Source organism: Vicia villosa, unplaced genomic scaffold (assembly GCF_029867415.1).
Source record: "Vicia villosa cultivar HV-30 ecotype Madison, WI unplaced genomic scaffold, Vvil1.0 ctg.000911F_1_1, whole genome shotgun sequence".
NCBI classification, from domain to species: domain Eukaryota; kingdom Viridiplantae; phylum Streptophyta; class Magnoliopsida; order Fabales; family Fabaceae; genus Vicia; species Vicia villosa.
Window position 1 is genome coordinate 78,499 of NW_026705409.1, and position 19,844 is coordinate 98,342.

At 33.1% G+C, this 19,844-nt stretch overlaps 1 protein-coding gene across 1 annotated transcript; it reads left to right on the forward strand.

Annotated features, from left to right (window-relative positions):
- The first annotated feature begins 15,370 nt into the window (after nt 1-15,370).
- Nucleotides 15,371-17,389, forward strand: LOC131632164 (tetraspanin-6-like). Its single transcript, XM_058902943.1, has 3 exons — nt 15,371-15,971; nt 16,832-17,133; nt 17,223-17,389. Exons 1-3 carry the CDS (start codon nt 15,480-15,482, stop codon nt 17,260-17,262), a joined length of 834 nt encoding a protein of 277 aa, XP_058758926.1. The 5' UTR covers nt 15,371-15,479; the 3' UTR covers nt 17,263-17,389.
- Nucleotides 17,390-19,844: the final 2,455 nt, after the last annotated feature.

Sequence of the window (19,844 nt, forward strand, 5' to 3'; positions counted from 1 at the left end):
AAAATATTATTATTATTGTTGTTATTGTTATAAAATGCCTTTGTGTTTTTGTTTAAATAAAGTGGGGGATGAGAAAAGAAGGTTTTAAAAGTGAGCTCGGTAAGATATTGTGTCTCAGGCCTACATACCCCTTAAGTGCAGTAGGGAAGTAAGAGTTTTTGTAGTTCCTCTTAAAAGGAAAATAAAAGGGTCAAGTGACAAAATCTTTTTGGGTGTTGAGCTTTAACAATACTCAACGGATTTTTAAAATGTTAAGCTTTAACAATACTTAACAATTTTTAATAGAAGAGCCAGGCTTTAACAATACAAGGCTAGGGTTTAAAAGAAGTTGGTTGAGTTTTAACAATACAAGACCAAGAGTTGATTTTAAAAAGGTTGAGATTTAACAATACAAAACCATTTTCAAAAAGAAGTGGGGTGCAAATGTTTAACAATACTAAGCATTAAGTAAAATAGATTGGAAGAGAGATTGAGTACCTTGACAATTTTAGTCAATACCATTTTTATTCCTTTGAATATTTCAACAACTTAAGCAATAAACCATGAATACCTCAAATGTGTGTGTGTGTGTGTGTGATAACATAACATGTGTCACAAAAGTAACAAGTGAGTATAACAAAGAGATCAATGTATAAAACTCAAATGGTGAGGGATAAAAGGATGTTTATACCTTGGAATCATTTCATGTATGAATGAAGATGATTGATGTATAAATATCTCATGCATATGGGTTAGTAAAAAAAGTATATATACAATGTAACACCATGAATAAAGTACCAGTGTACAAGGATAAAAATCAACAAGTATATGTAAAAAGACAAGAGGAATCAAAACAACAAGTTATATGAACATGATGGAGCTAAAGATCAAGGGTTTCAAACTAGAGTTTTAGAAAATTAGGGTTTTAGAATTACACCTAAGCCTAATTGATTTTAAAAATGATTAAAATACCAAACTCTAAAGTAGAGTTAGTCTAAGGGTACACGGTATCATCAAAGAGACTTTAACCTAGCCCTAAAATAATTCACACAAAAATAATAGGAGTTTACTTGGTGAAAACATTAAAAGGAAATGATTTTTAAAGGATTTTAAAACATAAAAGGACTTGCTTTTGTTTTATTTTTTTAATGATAAAACCAACAATATTTTTTGATTTTTAAATCATATTAGTAAAATAAACAACTTAAATGAGTAGTGTGCAAAAAAAGGTTTAAAAATAAACTGTTTTGCTATTTTAAATAAAATATAAAAGTTGTAAAAGAAAATGACATAAACAAGTACTAAAAAATAGATTTGCCTAGAAAGGTTTGAACTCACGCCTCTTAGGTGAAAGACTCAAAACATAGCCACTGAGCCAATGTGCTCTATTTGCTAAACAAATACGCACGTAAATATATATTGAAAAACAAGTTTTAAACCCAGGATGAACTTCATCTTTAACCTCAAGAACTCAATTTCTGGAAATTCGACCATGGCCAAATCTCAATCATTTTTGAAAATGTAAACATGAAAATTGTGTATCTTTTCAAGACGAATCCAACCATGCGTCTTTCATTAATTTATTTTAAGTGTAACTCAGGAATTGTTCATAAATCCTCAAGAACCCTAAAACTTCAATTTAAAATTAAATGGCTAATTTGCAAAATCAATCCCTAAAACCTTAGGGCTTTTACTCATTACATGATTCTAAACAAGGTAGAATCGAGCTTTGTTCAAAATGACTCATAAATGAGAGAGTTCATGTTTAAGTTTGTTACCTCTGAAACTGAAATCGAAACCTACAATGGAGGTGTTACAGAAGTGATTGAATGATCTGGATAACTTCATTGTACCTCAGGGATACTAACTGAATGCTTAGAATGGATTGAAAGCTTATGAATCTCCTTCCTCAACCTTAAATGCAACTCAGCCAAGTGACAATAGTGGATGGTGATTGTATGTTTACAGATGTGAAACAGGTATTTAGGAAGCTTCTATGAAGTGTATAGGAGGTGTTTAAATGTTAAGATAAGTTCAAGATGACCTGTATAGCTCAACTCAAGTCTATGGACCAAGCTTCAAAGTGAAAATGGAGGGTGGTGTTTTAGTGGTTAAAGGCTTGATGTAAGGGTTGCTACAGCTTCTAAGAGGTGTATGGAAAATGTTTGAGCACTTGTTTGACACCGAACAAGCTTAGAACTCAAAATGACTATAAAAATGCAAATTACAAAAAAATGGATTTTCAAGTGAGAGGATGACATTGAGAATTCTTGTGTGTTTGATGCAAGAAGTAATGCTCTCTATTTATAGGCAAGAATTAGGGTTTGTGGGTGAAGAAATCGGATTATTTGAAGATCACATGTGAAAGTTAGGTGACTTTGCTTCTTGGTTAAGAAATGAGAAATTCATGGTTCCCATGGATATTACAAGCATGCTTGGAGTGGTTGGATACTTCAAACATGTTTTGTTTGAACTTTTGGTGGAGTCTATGCAGAAGTAACAAGTTGGAAGCTCAAGAAGAGTGGACTTTGTGATTAAAGCCTCTTTATGAAAATTGAAGTCACCACTTTTGGACATAAATGGAATGAACAATTGGATAATGCTTGAAACACTTGGATTATAGCTCAAAAGCAAGTGTAATCTTCTGATTTTGGTGTTTAGAACAAGCAATGGGGCCTGTAATGTTTGATTCTTGCATATTTGGATTGGTTTGAAACTTTGTTCTTCATGTTCATGGCTTGAAATCCAAGTGTTATGATGTCCTATTCACAAATTCATATCTCATGGCTCAAGTGTTGAAATTTCATGCTAAAGGTCCCTTTGGAAAGCCTTTGCTACATACTTCAATCCACTTGTTTGCTGTTTCTTCAAAATCATTTTGGAACTTGGTGAAAATTGGCCATGAAGTTGGGAGAAAACTAGGATTTCAAGTCTTGAAAATTTTGCTAAGTGTTGGTCAGATCTTCATGAGCCCATATCTCTCAAATGATTCATTTTTTGGGGAAAAAGTTATATATGACAAAGTTGTTCATTGGATCAAGATCTACAACTTTCATGTTGGAATTTTTTCAGTTGCATACTTGAAATTTGAAGTTACTTGCACAAGAATTTATAGTTAAAACACTTGAAAATACTTAGAACTTTTCTAAGTCTTTGAATTTTCCAACTTGACTTTTGTTGACTTTTTGATCCTTGATTGATTTTTTTGATTTTTCTTGATCAAATGACTTTAATAATCATATGTTGATGATTTTGATCTTAAAAAAGTCCATGGTTGGCCAAATTTCTCAAAAGTCAAAGGTTGACTTGGACATTTGACTTTTCCCAAATGAATTGTATTTTTGTGACTTTCTATTGAATCAAGCTCTCCTCTTCAAATGAATGACATGAGTGGATTATAATGTTGTATTGGAGATCCTTGAATCACAGTTTGAGCTATGGATCCATGTCTTGATTAAAAGTCAACTCCCCCAATGAATTAGGTCAAAAACCCTAATTTGTGCACCAGATGAAATTGGGAGTTGTTAATCTTGTATTGAGCCATTCTTGGACTTGGATTTTGATGGGGATAATAATTTGAGCATATGAGAATGCTTGAGATCCTTTGTGGGTCTCAAAACCCTAATTTTGCTCGAGCCTCTTGGTCAACCACCTACCTTGAGAAACAAGCAACAAGCAAAACACAATCCTCTTTTTTTTTTTTGTATATTTTTATTAGCAAATGAAATATGAATAATAATGATGATGATAATTATGATGATCATATGCTCAAAATAATGTGAGATCTCAGAGTCAAAAAATTAGGGTACAACAATTTTGACTTATTTTTTAAATTCAAATATGTTTTTAGTATTTAGGTCAATAATAATAATATCATTTTAGTTTTCATATGTCAGATAAACAAATTTTTAATATTTTTAAAATTATGATTTTTTTGAGAATTTTTTAAGAAAAATCTTTAAAGTAGAATTCTTACAAATTTTTAATCATTTTTAATATATACCTTTTTTAAAAATTGTGTATTTTATTTTAAAATGTATATACATTTTTGTAATTGTTTTTTAAAAGATAAGTGAAATTCAGGCACACAGATACCAAATGTCGAACTTGATGTTACGACACTGGGATCAAATCAGTAACAACAACAAGTACAATTATACCGATAAAATAGGTTGTTGAAAGTAAAATAACACCAGTGGTTGCTTACCCACTTCGATGCAACACCACCTACATCTGGGAGAGGAGTGCACAATTGAATAAAATCTTTTCACCACTAGTGAATGATTTCTTTTCTAAAACAAAGTAGATTTTCATGTCTTTCTGAAATGTTCAATATGAAATTATTTTAACTTAGAACCTAATTTTCATACTACTAATATTTTATTAGTAAAAAAAAATTGTGAATCATTATTTTAACTTAGAACCTATTTTTTTTGTGTCATTATTTTAACTTAGAACCTAATTTTCATAATACTAATATCTTATTAGTAAAAGAATTTTTTAAATGGTTAATTTTCATTTGATAAATGCAATTTGGTCAAACTTCTTTATTTCACATTTTTCATATCGTTCATAAAATACTACACCACAAATAATACACCCGAGCAACCGCACGAGTCTCTGACTAGTAATATGTATTGAAATTGATTACCAAAATTAGAGATTAAAATAATTAAAAAATTAGATATTTATGGAGACAAAAATATATTTAAGACATATGTATACTATTTTTTAAAGTTTTTTTTTGGGTGAATTAAGAGTTATTTATGTATTCTAATTGTTTATTTTTTTTCATTTATTAAAATAAATGATTAACAACAAAAATGTCCGAACGACGTCTTCTTAAGAAGATTATGAAAAAATCAAAATTGTTACTAGTCACAATTAGCTTACTTTGTATTTGTTGAAATTTGAAGTTGTCTCGAGACATTTAGGAAGATCTTTAAGATTGTGTTTCCATTAATTTGTTAACCAATTTTAATATTTTTGGATATCAAAATTGTGTGATTTTTGCACGGGTTCTTTAAAAGATGCATACTAATAATACTCTTTTTATAATAATAGGTATTGAAAATTGATTACAATGATAATTATAGAGAATAAAAGAATTTTAATTAATTTTTCATATTAATTTTTATGTTTTTTTAGTGAATAAATAATTTTATAGGTTATTTAATTATTCATTCTTTCGTTTAATATAACTAAATGGTCAACAATAGAAATGTCCAATATCCATAACAATGTCTAAATTTTATCGGACGTCTCGTCAAATTATTTGGAAAAAGGATAAAAAAAATTTGTAGTAGTAGCTTGCTCTACATGTGTTGAATTTTAGAGCACTTGTTTTGTTCCATTTAAGATCTCTTTTTATTTTGGATGAACTTTGAGTTGGATTAAAAGAATATAGAAGATTTTTGTAACTATGAAAACTAATGTTTAGAAGGTTTAGTTTAATACTTTCTAGATAATTTATCAAGTTTAGGCTTGGTGAGAGAATATGTAACTCTGTCAGGGGTATTCAATATGGCATGTAAGACTGATGAGGGAGTTAAGTGATTATTAGTAAATTAGGAACAGATCATAAAAAGTTATTTGTAGCTTGTATTTGCTAAAAATGCAAATATGTGACGATCTCTGGTTATTAAGAGTTACTAGAGGCACTAAGAGAGTAAAGAGATTGAGAGCTAGCTCACGTGAGGTGAGAAACTATTGTATCTGTGTAGTTCTGTGTTGTAGTCGTCCCTTTTCTATCACAATTTTGAGGTATTTATAATCCCCTAGGCATGAACACAAGCCTTCCTTGGATATAGTAACCACTCCAAAAATGGGTAGTTGATTCCCTGAAATTTAAGAAGTGTAGTTAAATCCCATGACCCCTATGTAACTTTTGTTTTTCGGGCATGATCCATGTTATAGACAAAGACACTAAGGACACAGACAATGTATCAGAAGAAGGGGTGCCTTATCTTAAATAAGGGCACTCGAACCAATAAAAAGGCGACTTGGAAATAATAATGGGGAAAACGTGTGCCTTCACCCCGCCCCCATGATCTATTCCAATTACACCACTACATAACGTTTAGGGAAAAGGAACAACAGAATGAACAAAATGCACACATACACGAAAAAGAACATGTTGTTTTGCATGTATAGGACTACATGGTTGAAACGTGACTTATCATAATTGATTAGGACTACATATACCAACAAGAAACATCATATTTTTACTAGTGTTGTATACCATGAAAATTACATAATTAATCGTGCTTAACTTTGACCAATTTTGAGATGTGTTAATTTCTAGGAAGTTTCACATAAAGTATGTGAGTAATAAAAAAACACGTTGAAAGGACATGTTGATTTGTGGGGTTATTTCACAATATTTAAAGTCGCTTAAGATGTTATAGATATATTAAAAAAGACATATCATGATGTAGTAGAAGGACGAGTCAAGTGTAAGTTTGTGGGAATGTGATGCCCGAGGTTAACGAGGGTATGAAGCGATTGTTGATGCATAAGGCATGGACAACGAGCGACTCCTTGTAACTTTTAGGAAGAAATGATACATGAATAAATCAGATTTACATCGAAATAATAATGATCATGAGGTCGTGTAGGTGTACTACTACACAATTTAATGATGACTTATAATAATTGGGGTGTATTACCTATACCAATAAGATGCATATTCTTTTCACTATAGCATAAGAATTCCATCATTTATCGTGGTTAACTTGGAGCTACTTTGAGATGAGTGACTATCTAGGAAGTTTCTCAAAAAATAGTACGAGTAAAGGAAAAACATGTTGATAAGACATATGTTAGATTGTGAATCTAGTAAAAAATACTTAAATTTATATGGAATGTTGCAAATGGTATCATAGAATACCTCCCCAAATATAATGTGGTTAAGCAATTAACTAAATTCAAATTGCGGGTCATTGATGTTTGAGTATAATGAGGATGATGAGTGATAATCAATGCATATGACATGAATAATGACTGGTTACTGGTAGCTTATAAGAATTAATTTTTATTGTCTATACAAACAAGATACAAATTATTTTAAATTGCTCGTACTATGAGAAGTCATTCTTCTCGCCTTATAACAATTTTTTGATTGGTAACATTCTAGGATTTTTTTTAGAAAGCATGTGAGTGAAGGAAAAACATAGTGAACAAACATGAGTTAGATTAAAGGGTTAGTCTAACTCGTGTTAATACTAACCCTTTAATCATTACCAATCTAAAAAAAAGGTTAGTCGTTAATACCTGAAAGTTGTATGTGATGTTATAAATGGTATGAGAGAAAATCTTTCTTAGTATAATGCGGTTTGAGGATGAACCAAGTTAAATTTAGTAATGATGCGACGTCTGAGGCTGACAATGGTATGAAGTTATCGATGGCGCATAAGGCATGAACAATGACTGGCTTCTTATAGCTTATAGGCAAAAGGGACACAATAACGTGTGAATCTATGTGCTTCCAGATATGACCATCATTGATTTTGTTAGTTCTATGGTTTTTGTAATTGGCATAATTTTGGTAAAACATGGTTCTTAACTGATGTTGAGCAAGACATTGTAACATCGTGTTCAGCTGTTATAATAGGTTCAACTGTTATGTGTTTTGACAAATTTTCTGCCAAATGTTGTGACATTCTACACCAGAAAATTTTGACAATTCAGACTGGTTTTTAAACCTTAAAAGATTTGATTGAAAAATATGAAAATTGAAATATTCAGATAATCACTACAGACGTATGCAATCAAGGGATGATTACAAAGAAAAAACATTAAAAGATTCTCCGAGGATTAACAAAGGAAACTTTTCAAACGATAAACATGAAAAAGATTCTTTGAGGATTAATAGAGAAAAAATTTCAAAGGATAATAAGATCAATAAAGGAAATTGGTAACTTTAATAGGGATTGTTCGGTATCGTATAAGACGATGGTTGACTGGGAAAAAAATCCACCAAAGACTCCACAGGGAGACAAATTAACGGGGGAAATACTCTACAAGGGAAAAGTTTCAAATGAGATGCTCTAGAAAGACCTCTGCTTGGAAAATAAACTTCCAGTAGAATCACTGGGGATATCTAGTGAGAAGACCTGCGGGGTAAGACTCACTCGAAGAAACACCATTGGCTTAGCTTAGAATTGATATGGGTTTTCATGAAAGATCCCAAATCCTAGCTTATGCTATGTATGCATGTTTTGATTTTATGGCGTAATGCTCCACATCAGTGGATATGCTACGTGTGAAATGATGCATGAAATATAATGATTGAGTACTGCATGTAAGTGTGCCAATGTATGATTGGACTTTTTGGGAGAAATTTCAAGAAGGTCTTGGTTATCCTCTGTTGAAAACGACAAGCAAAGTTGGGTTTTGAAGTACCAATGTCAATTGTATTTGATATGCCAATGGAAATTGGAATTTTGAGTACCAATGACGCTTGGATTTTGGTTTATTGAACAAATTTGGGTTTTGAAAGTGCCAATGAAGACTGGACTTTGGTTTTGAAGGTGCTAATGAAGATTTGACTTCGGTCATTTCTAGTTTTAAGACAATGAAATTTGGTTTGTGGAAAGATTTTGACTTCTAGACATTATGGATTTTGACAATGCTGAGATCGCGATGCAGGTATAGATTCTCTTGGTGTCCCAAGTTTCATCTGTTGTCGGTAACCTGCGTATTCGTTCTCACAGAAAGCCACGATTTTGGTGCTGATTAGGCTAGGGTGATGTGTGGATGATTTTTTTTTGTCTTTTTCACCAAGTGCATGATTAGAAGTTGTTGGTTTTCCTTTAGAGATTTCCAAATCAAATTAATTCCTATTTTTTCCTGCGCTTTTATTATTCCCAAAGTTTTAATGCAGTGTTTATAAAAAATATTCGACATTTCGCAAACAAGCAGAAAAAATAAAATAATAGAGGAAACTTTGATGAAAGAATTTTTATTTAATGAGAAATTGACCCATAAATGAGTGACAATACATAAGGATACAATTCCTATAAGAGGATATTGCTGAGATAAAAAGGTCAAATGGCAATGGGAACTTTTTGAGTTTTCATGGAATTTCAAAACTGCTATGATTCTTAGGTCTTCAAAATCGCAATACTTTGCTTTCTAGGAGAGCGGCTTGATTATTTCTTCCCGTCTTGAGTTTTATGTTGTGAAGTGGGTTCACGGGCCGCTTTCTCTTGCCTTTTTAAAATCCCTAACTTTTGCATGGATGATGGACTGTCCTTTTGGATTTTTCAGTTCACCGGGATATCTTTTTTTCCTAAATCGCCCTTTTGGGTTTTTGACTTAGCGGGTTCTATTCTTTTGTTTTATCCCTAACTTTTTCGTGTAGTGTTTTCTATTTTTTGTCCACCAGAATGCCTATTTTTCATTTTACCTTTTGCGTGTAGTGTTTTCTTTTGTTTTATTCACTTACCTTTTCTTATGAGTTAACTTTTCATTTTATTTGTTTAGTGAAATTTAACTAAAATAATCTTTATGTAAACAATATCTTTCTTGTCACTTGCTACTTACTAAATTGTGTATACTTGCACAACTTTTCAAGCAACACTTACACATGTTGGATGAGTTAGAATCGATTTTAAAATGGATTGTGATGGGATTTTGAAACTTACAAGTGTATAATAAATAACAAAGTTAGTTGATCTACGAAGAAGTTCATAGTAACTATTTAATGCGCAATTTACGAATTTGGAGGGGAAGAGAGTAGAGGACAAATAGAGAAGTCTTACCTATTTCTTAAGAGATTATTTATAGATAATGATAAATAAATTTTTATCACTAGTATAATTTTGATTTTGAGAGTATTATAATAATATAAGTTAGATTTTAATGTTTTATCATAAAAATAAATCCTTCACATATTCGGGAGATTTTGTAATATGAGGAAATTCAAACCTCCCTATTTAAGTTGGGGGACTATATTTTCTTCGAATTCCTTTCCCTTTTACTTTAATCCAAAATTTTCCCTTCCTCTCCAAAATTAAAAACAAAATCTTGGTATAAATTGGAGAGCTACAAAAATGTATAAAGACCTTATGAAAATGTTTTAGTGGCCAAAGTTAAATAAGTATCTGGCTAAATTATCTTATGATTGTCTTGTATGAAGTTAACTTGTATGAAGTATATGGTAGAACACTAGAAACCTCTAGGTTTTATGCAACCTTTGAGCATCTCTAAGTAGAAGTGGAACAATATCTTCATACATTTTGTGGTAGAATTACCTCAAAAACTTAAAAGGATGTAATACAATGTTAGTTATTGCTGATAGACTAACAGAGTCTGCATATTTTATTCTAATGAACATCACTTATTGTGAAGCTGGCTGAGCTATACATAAGTGAAATTTTAAGGTTGCTCGGAGTTCCTTATAACGTAATTTTCAAAGCAAAAGTGAGACGAATAAACCAAATTCAAAGATATTTAAATCAGATAAATTCATGATATAATTTTTTATTGAGAAGAGAATTGTAACACTTTAATTTTTTAATTTATTTTAATAATATTATGATTAATTTTCTTAATACGTGTGTTTGTTCTAATGTAGTAAATTTATACACGGCGATGATTAATATAAACTCTGTAAGTTTTTTATTTATTAATCTTATTATTTTAACGTGATAATAATTTTCGAGAATATGATTTTAGTTACATATAAAGTATAAGAATTGATTAGAAATTTTTTAAGCTTTTAGAAATAGAAATTTATAATTTAGTTCAGACTTCTATTTACACCCCTCTTTTTTGCTACTACTTTCTAATTTGGGCTTACTATTTTTGAAAAAAATCTACATGCCACCCACAAAATTAGACTTGGCACCCCCATATTTTTTTAATCTAATTTTATCCTCGTTGAAAAATGTTGAGATACAAAGAATTTTCGGAAAAAATTTCTGGTATGCACTGTCAAATTCCAGTACAATAAACTGAAATTTTCAGTTATAAGAAAATTTCTGGTACATCATACCGGAAATTGTAGTTATTTTAAATTTTCCGATATATCGTGAATTTCAAAGTTCCGAAGAGTTCAGGAAATTTCATTATAACTAAAATTTCTGGTATGTTTTAATTTTTGGTTTGTTTAACGGTTGAGATTTTGCGGACACTTTTGAGGGTCTTGATTGCTCCGACACATTTGTGTGGTCTAGAATGCACCACCATTTGTTTAAATAAGAGTGTTAGGGTTATTGGATAACACATCATTTCAACAAAATTCTTCTTCCTCGGTATTTGATTAATGTAGAAGTGTATTTCAATAGCCCCAACTCTGCTGTTCAAACCAAGATTCTAGATGGGCCCGAGTGCTTTGCCACCTTGAAATAAACGTTGAATAATTTGCTATCTGATTCCGATAACAGAAGGGTGACAAAGATCGAGTTTCGGGAGGACTGAATTGATACAAATGGAAGAGTGAAATACAACTTAATCGAGTTGAAGAATGATGAAGATGTGAAGGCCATGTGAAAATCATTTCGCCGTAGGATAACTAAAGGTCCGATCGAATTGGATGGGCAGATCCAAAAATCTGTGGACGACATAATGAAGTGTCTGATTCGTCCATAGTCATCCGTTAGTGCCTAGGTTTTCATGTTTCGGAGTATTGTTTATGCTTGTTGTTTGTCATCTGATGTTTGTTAACTATGTTTGTTTGTTATTGATGTTATTTTCTTTATCTATTCGAAACATGTACTAGCCAAAAAGATGATGCAATAAAAAAGATGTTCGTACAAAATATACAAATATACAAATAATACAAATGATATAATCATAACAAAATAAATCTACATAGGTTCTCCACGGGCAACATCCACCAACCTAGCTAAAATACTGTGAACTTCACCATCATGCTTCACCAAACCCATGAGGCCATCCAAGTGAACGACGATGTACTGCAGGCGAGTGTCCTGGTCACTTGCGGGAGGTGGAGGTGGTGGTGGAGCGGAAGAGTCTCTGGGCACGTGAAGGCCCTGGAACATCAGATGTTGCGGCAAATGGTATGACCTTAGGGTGTGACACACTAAGGAACCACTCTAGGTATCCATCTTGTCACTGTCCAGGCTGCTAAACTGCAACGACTATATTAAGGATCTCACGGGGGAAGCTGAGGATGTGACTCTAAAACCAGCGATCAATGCCACCAGCTGGAGCCTCTGGGACCGGCCGTGGGATGCCCTGTATATAACCATATTGGCGTAGACACCTCTCAGGCATGTGTCTAGCCATATGGCTCTCCCATCTGACATACCCTGAATATAAATAAGATACATCAAAAGGATGATGAACGCGGTGACCTGTATACGGTGTTCATATGAAAACATCAAGCGTCAGAGCATTCAGCCTCCGTCTATACTCAATCACCCCTTCTGTAATGGCCTGTTTGGCCTTCCACCTCCTCGCACATGGGTCAACAGCTGCACAACGCTGGATCTTCTGCTCAAAGATGTGAGGGAAGTGCTCATAGATCGAACACTGCATAAATAAAATAATCAAGCGCAAGTAAATTATAATAAAACACAAAAAACCATGTAAAAATATATACCTATAATAAGCTCAGATAACCAGCAAGCTGTTTGGTGTCAGGACGAGATGCAACATCAAGCGTTGTGTACATCATCGTCAATGTCTCCATTCCCCAAGCCCAACATGGGGTATCAAGGTCGCTGAATAGAGAAAGATAGAAGACATCTATATAAACTCCAGACTTGTCCGCAAAGAGAGTACATGCCAATGGATGTAGCATGTGCGCCCTAGCGGAAGCCTGGTACCTCCTTACATCGACAAGTTGTTAATAAATCTTCCTCAACCAAGACATCTTGAGGTGAAAGCCCCAAATGTCACCAAACTCCTTAAGCACAACCACCTCATTAATCTTGAAAGCCTCCATCACCATGTGCACCGCCGTCTCCTGGTCCTTATTAACCGGTGTGAAAAATGTACCAGCAATCGAAAGGTAAAATAGGGAATGCACATCATCCAAAGTCACCGTCATCTCCCCGAATGGAAGATGGAAGGATGATGTCTTCGGGTGCCACCTCTCATAAAAAGCTAATAATAGAGGGGCATCCAGCATCGTCAGGGAGCATCCAGCAAAGTCCATCAAATGGAAGTCCCGAACCATTCTCGCCACCTGCTCATGCATCGGTCTCTCGGGGAAGTTCTTCAACTTCAACCCGTGAGAAGCGACCTTCAGCACTTGACGCTCTTGTAACAAAAATATATAATTAAAACATTGGCAAAAACATTAGTATGATTAAAAATATAAGCACTTAAGCAATGTTACATACCTCCCCCTGTCAAAACGGACCTGTCAGAAGGTCCTCCTAGAAAAGCTCCATCAGTGTGTACTGATTGCTCCGTAGATGCACCAGTGGTGGTATCTGTATCATGCACCACTCGCTCCTCAACAACCCCCTCCTCAACCACAGCCACCGACTCCTCAACTCTAGGCACCTACTCCTTAACAACAGTCACTCAGGGCCGTCTTTGAGGGTGTGCAAGACGGGCTACCGCACAGGGCCTCAAATTTTTTACGGTTAAACAGTAAGTAAACAGGGCCTCGTAAATCTTTGCCACTATTAAAATGAGGTTAAATAGGGCCTCTAATTATTTTATCATAGTTTAACAATGACTAACCCACACAGGGCCTCCAAAAAATTGAGACGGCACTGCAGTCACTGACTCCTCAACAACAGCCACCGGCTCCCAAACAATAGTCATCAGCTCTTTAGTAACAAGCACCGCCGCCTCATCCTTAACAACCTCATCCTGAACCACTTGCTCGTCCACAACAGTGGATGCTCTACCACTTTGACGGCGAGGTACGCGAAACCCCCTCCCCGTCTGCTCAGCCCTCCGTTTCCGGTTAGAACTCTCGAAGGAACGCGTCCAGCACGTAACACTAAGGTACCAACCTCATCAGCAGCCGCTCGATCAAGAGCATCGACTCTATCAATGGTTCGTCCCGCAACAGTACCATCCGTGCCTCTAGTCCTCACTGAAAAAAATTAAAAATATAAGAAAAATAACATTTTTAAAAAAAGGCTTAATTGCAATTTTGGTCCCTCTATTATCTATTTTTTTTTGAGTTTTGGTCCTTCTATTTTAAAATCCGGAATTTTAGTCCCTTTATTTTAGTTTTTTGAGGATTTTGGTCCCTTTGCAAATTCGAAGGCAATTTTTAATGAAATGGAACTCAGATTGATGACATGTTCAACATAAATCTTAAATAAAATTAGTTTTTTTGAACATTTCAATGCTGAACTGACACTGACACATCATTAATGTGAGCGTTATTTCATTTAAAATTGCCTTCGAATTTGTAGGGGGACCAAAATCCTCAAAAAACTAAAATATAGGACTAAAATTTCAGATTTTAAAATAGGGAGACCAAAACCCAACAAAATGGATAATAGAGGGACTAAAATTGCAATTAAGCCTAAAAAAAATAGAAATACCGGAATTTTCAAATTTTCCTGTATGAGAATTTGTGCAGGGAATTTCAAAATTTTCGGTAGAAAATACCGGAAATTTCACAAAATCTACTGTAAAACTTACTTGTTTTCGCCGAATTTCCGGTATCGCCCAAAAATTTGAAAAATTCGGTGTCTCACGTAGATTTGCTAAAACGTGGTAATGAAAAATCTTTACATTTAGGTCATTTCATACCTTTTGGAGGGTGCCAAGTCTAAATTAGGGAGGGTGGCATGTAGATTCCTCCCCTTTCATACACCTTATTTCCAAAATTGCCTTATTTTTACCAATCATACACCTTGCTAACTCCTATCTGCACCTCGCATCGTGTTATTTAGCCCTTTTGTAAATAATTAGTTAAGTCATGAAAATTTAAAACACGTGTTAAAGATGCTTAACTATAATCTATATATCGTTGTGATTTTTTAAGATAATGTGTGTTTGAAATTTTCATGAGTGGTTCACTTTTAACTTTTAAGTTTTCAGTCCCGTTTTTGTTTGGAAACTTCAAAAGATTACTCGCTCATGTTCATGAAAAGTTAACTTCGAAAATTTTATCTTTGAATCAACATGTTAATTTTACTTGATTTTCATATTGATTTTATTAGAGTGAATTATCTTCAATCTTTTAAGATTTTTTAGATTAAAGTGACCCCTCGTAAAATTTCATCTATATTATTTTTCTTTCTTTCTATAATTCATCTCTACCTCATAAAAATTCTTTGTAACATTGATACTAATTCTTTAAATTGATTATATTCTCATCGGATAGGCATAGAAGTGAACCACTCAAAAATTGTGAACATCTTAATAACTAAGCTAAGAATAAAAACTAACTTTTTCTAAAAGTTGAAAGAATATATAAGCATATATAAACTCTACAAACTTTATGCAAGTGACAATATAAAATAAATCAACAAGATATTACAAGTGCATATATATACAAATTCATGTCCCTCACCAAAACCAAAGCAAAAAGATAGAAAAAAGTTTAAGAGATGCAACGATTCAGCAACTCAGTGATAGGTTTCTTGAACTTCTTCACACTCTTAGCATCAATACCAATAATAGGAGCAGGACTATGGATTTCAAGAAGCACAACAACATGTGAAAATTTCTTCCAAACACCACTTTTAATTATAGGATTTATTGTTCTTATGATTTCACTATTTGGTTTCATAGGAGCATGTTTTCATGTGGCATGGGCACTTTGGGTTTATTTGGTGATTATGTTGTTGATCATAGCAGCTATTTTAGGGTTGACTATATTTGGATTTGCTGTGACTAGTCAAGGTGGGGGTGTTGAAGTTCCTGGTAGGGTTTATATGGAATATCATCTTGAGAATTATTCAATATGGATGAGGAATAAGATTAAGGATCCTCAATATTGGAGTACTATGAGGAGTTGTATTATGGGGTCTAATACTTGTTCTAAACTTGCTTCTTGGACCTCTCTTGATGTCATGGAGAAGGATATGTCTCCAATTCAGGTACAATATAACTTTTTTCTTTCTATTTTTGTCTTGTGGAATAAAATAGTCATGTTGTAAGGTGACAAATTACTGTGTATTGTATAAATTCGCCAAAAATGAGATGTATCTTGTCACTCCTAAAGTTTAAAAATGACAAAAAAAGGGGTTTAATTCCGTAAAAAAAAACGGGGTGGTTGCGGCAAACTTTACCACCTCTAAAGTTTAAAATGGCAAAAAATCATGTGCATTCCGTTTAAGTTTCGTTTAAGCATGCATCTATAAAAAAGAGATGAATCATGTCACCTATAAAGTTAGAGTGAAAAAAAAACTACGGCCGTCCTGTTTAGGTCTGCCAAAAAATAGAACAGGTGTGACAATCTCTATCATCCCTAAAACTTAAAAATGATAAAAAAATCATGTCTGTCCCATTTAGCCATGTGTCAGCTAAAAACAGGACGAATCCTATCACCTCTAAAGTTTAAAAGTGGCAAAAGAAAAACAAACTATATCCATCCTATTTAGGTCCACCAAAAAATAGGACCGATGCGGTTTCCCTAAAGCTTAAAAATGACAAAAAATAATATCGTCCCATTTAGGTATGTGTCTGCCAAATAAAAGAGACAAGATAGAGCTATAAATTTTGGTTCGGTTTGTCAAAAATACAGGGTAAAGCGTGATGATCCAAATCTTTTTACCACCCTAATTAGGTGGCAAAAACTACACATCTTCGGCGTTGATAAGGAAAAAATAACATATTCGAATATACTTTCCAACGTATCAAATGTATCGATAGAGTTTTACTTACATGGTTGATCTTAGCTTTTGAACAATCATTTTATAAACTTTGATTTAATTTATGAATTGATGAATAAATGCAGTCTGGATGTTGTAAACCACCAACATCATGCAACACCAACATGGAAGACAATGATTGCTACCGTTGGAACAATGCAGCAAACATACTATGTTACAATTGTGATTCATGCAAAGCTGGTGTACTTGAAAACATAAGAAGAGATTGGCACAAGGTCTCAGTTCTTAGTGTTGTTGTTCTTGTTTTTCTTATAGGAATATATTCTATTGGATGTTGTGCTTTCAGAAATTCAAGAAGAGCTCAAACTGATTATCCACATGGTGAAAATCGTATGTCTAAAGTTAGACCTAGATGGGATTATCATTGGTAAGTTTAATCTCCAGTCTCTAATCTAATCAATTTATTTTAATTGTCAAAATATGAAAATAACAATAATATGTTTTTTTTTACTGCAGCTGGAGATGGTTTCATGAAAAGAAGGAGCAGCTTTTTTAGCAAAAAGAAACATCATCGCAATGTGTAGTATAAAACCGTTTGGATTAATGTTGAAAAATAAAATAGCGTTGAAAACCACATCTCATTTCAATAAAATGTAAACATAATAAATAACTTATTATTGGAAGCTTTTGAGTTGATGTTGATTTTCAATGCAATTTTTAACTTTAGTTTGCTTCAACAACTTCGAAATAGAAGTTTCAAATTACTTGATGGTTGCTCCTTGCTAATTGGATGTATATTAAAGTCTTTCGGTATTGCTGCAAATATCAAATATGAAAACTCTATTTGTCCCTTTTCTTCCATCTCCTCAAATTACAATGTAATTCCGTGATCCAGACGCGGGTTCATGGCTTGATTAACCTAGTGTAAGTTACTATAGCTTCAGAATGTTTTCGGAGAGCCTTAAACATTTTGAAAATTGATTCTTTTTGGTTGTTCCTCTCCATAAAGAGGCTTGTGCAATTATGGTCCTTGGAGGTCGTTGCGTGCATCAGATCCTCCAACTCCTACACTCTTGGTGAGGCTGGGTCCACGTACTCCAAAAGAGCACCAGACATCAACTCCGGAAGAAGATTGCTCTTATCTTGCCAACCTGATTGGTGAGGCACTCGAGGAAGAACTATTGAATCTGACGTCTTATACTTGACGTGCTTTTTAGCGGGGTTGATTGTTGGGACGCTTTCTTGTTTGATCAACGATGCAAAGAGAGCGGGTGTTGGAGGAGAGTAATCATAGGCTAATGCTTCAACGGGATACATACCTACAAAAAGTATATAAAGCTTTTGTTTCTTTTATTGGGATAGGTAATGCTTCAGCGTCTTGAGAATGCATTCTTAATTCATACATTAAATGAATCATTCACCGCTAGTCCCACAACCATTTCAAAGTTCTTTGAGAATGCCTTATAGTAGGTAGATCATTTTCACTTTCCTCTACGTATTTCGAAGGAGTAAGTACAATCATACCAGATGTTTCAAGATGGAATGATTGTCTCCTTTAGGAATTATCGATTCCTTCTTTTTTGCAATGTAATACCTTGCACTGTAAAGTGTGAGTCAAATAAAATTGACTTTGTGATATTGCTTTTACCTGTATAAGGCATATGCATTTGATTCCCGAGTTAATTGCGATAGATATTGCTTGAATGTACGAGGTCTTCCCTCAAAGTTTGTTACACCAGAATGTTGAATCATCTTCAAGCGTGCTAGTTGTTATCCATTATGAGTAAATGGAGTCTCGCTTACTTGACAGAGGCACTCTATAACTAGAGGTCTCCAAGAATATGATGTCATTCCTAACTAAGTGGTCACACTATAGGGAGATATGGTGCACTTAGCCTTATTTGTTGATGTTAAGCCTCTTAGCTAAGCAAAAGTAGCTACATCCTTTATGTGGATTACTACTATGAAGGAAGAAATTAAAGTTATAAAGAAAAATCAAATATGAAATTTAGTCTCCTTATCAACATAGAAGATATCTATTATAATTAAGTGAGTGTACGGAGTGAAACACCTTTTAGATGAAACACTTTTAGATGGTTTCATCGCCAAACATAAGGCAAGGCTTGTTGCATATGGATTTTAACAAAAGACTGACCTCAACTTCACGAATTGTTTTACAACAATTCTAAGAATTGAGACAATCAAATTAGTGGTAGTTGTGGCTAACTTCGTACATTGAGATCTTGTTTAACTAGATGTCAAATATGCATTTCTTAATGGCTTCTTTGAGAAGAAAGTTTATGTTCAACAACCTCGAGAATTCATTGTGAAAGTTGAAGAAGATAAAACTTTGAAACTTAATAAAACTCTATATGGTCAAAAATAAGCTCCAAGAGCCTAGATCAAACAAATTGATGAGTACCTAAAATAGATTGGCTATTGCAAGTACATACTTGAACATAAAATATACGTAGGTGTGAAGCTGGAAAATCTCAACATAATGTATCTATAGGGCCTGTTTGTTTCAGCTTTAAAAAATGGATTTTTTCTTTGTATTTTTGAAAATAAATTTTGCAAAATCGTTTTTCAAAATATTACAAGTTTTTTTATATTCGTTTTTTCTAAAATGAAACACTAATTTTAACATCCTAGAACATAAACATAGATTATTGAAGACAAAAACTTAGTCAAAATTGTATTTTTTTCAAAAAGTTGTATTTCAAAAATGATTTTTATGAAAATTTATTTGAAATAGCTTCAAAATGAAGTGATTTTTGAAATTTTGATATTCAAATTTTTTTCCCATAAATAAATGAAATACCTAAAATCACATTTTAAGAATAACTATTTAAACAAAATTTTCATTTGAAACTTTTATAAAAAATTTCTTTGTAAAAAAAATTTTCACAAAATTTTGTAACACTATAAAAATTATTTTTAAAAAAAACCAAAATAAACGGACCCTATATATAAATGATTTATTCATCAAAGAAAACAATCAAATTGGGAATGAGAATTTCAAATTCAACACGAGCACTAAATTTAATATGTTTGATTTAGGAGTTCTAAGTCACTTCTTGACCTTGAATTTGTTGCAACCATGAAATACATTATAATTCATTAGAGAAAGTACGTCAA

Excerpts from the sequence above, each read along its gene's own strand:
- LOC131632164 (XM_058902943.1), top strand. The coding sequence starts at position 15,480 with ATGCAACGATTCAGCAACTCAGTGATAGGTTTCTTGAACTTCTTCACA. Across the intron at positions 15,972-16,831 it reads AGGATATGTCTCCAATTCAG|TCTGGATGTTGTAAACCACC; the intron begins GTACAATATAAC and ends GAATAAATGCAG. Across the intron at positions 17,134-17,222 it reads CCTAGATGGGATTATCATTG|CTGGAGATGGTTTCATGAAA; the intron begins GTAAGTTTAATC and ends TTTTTACTGCAG.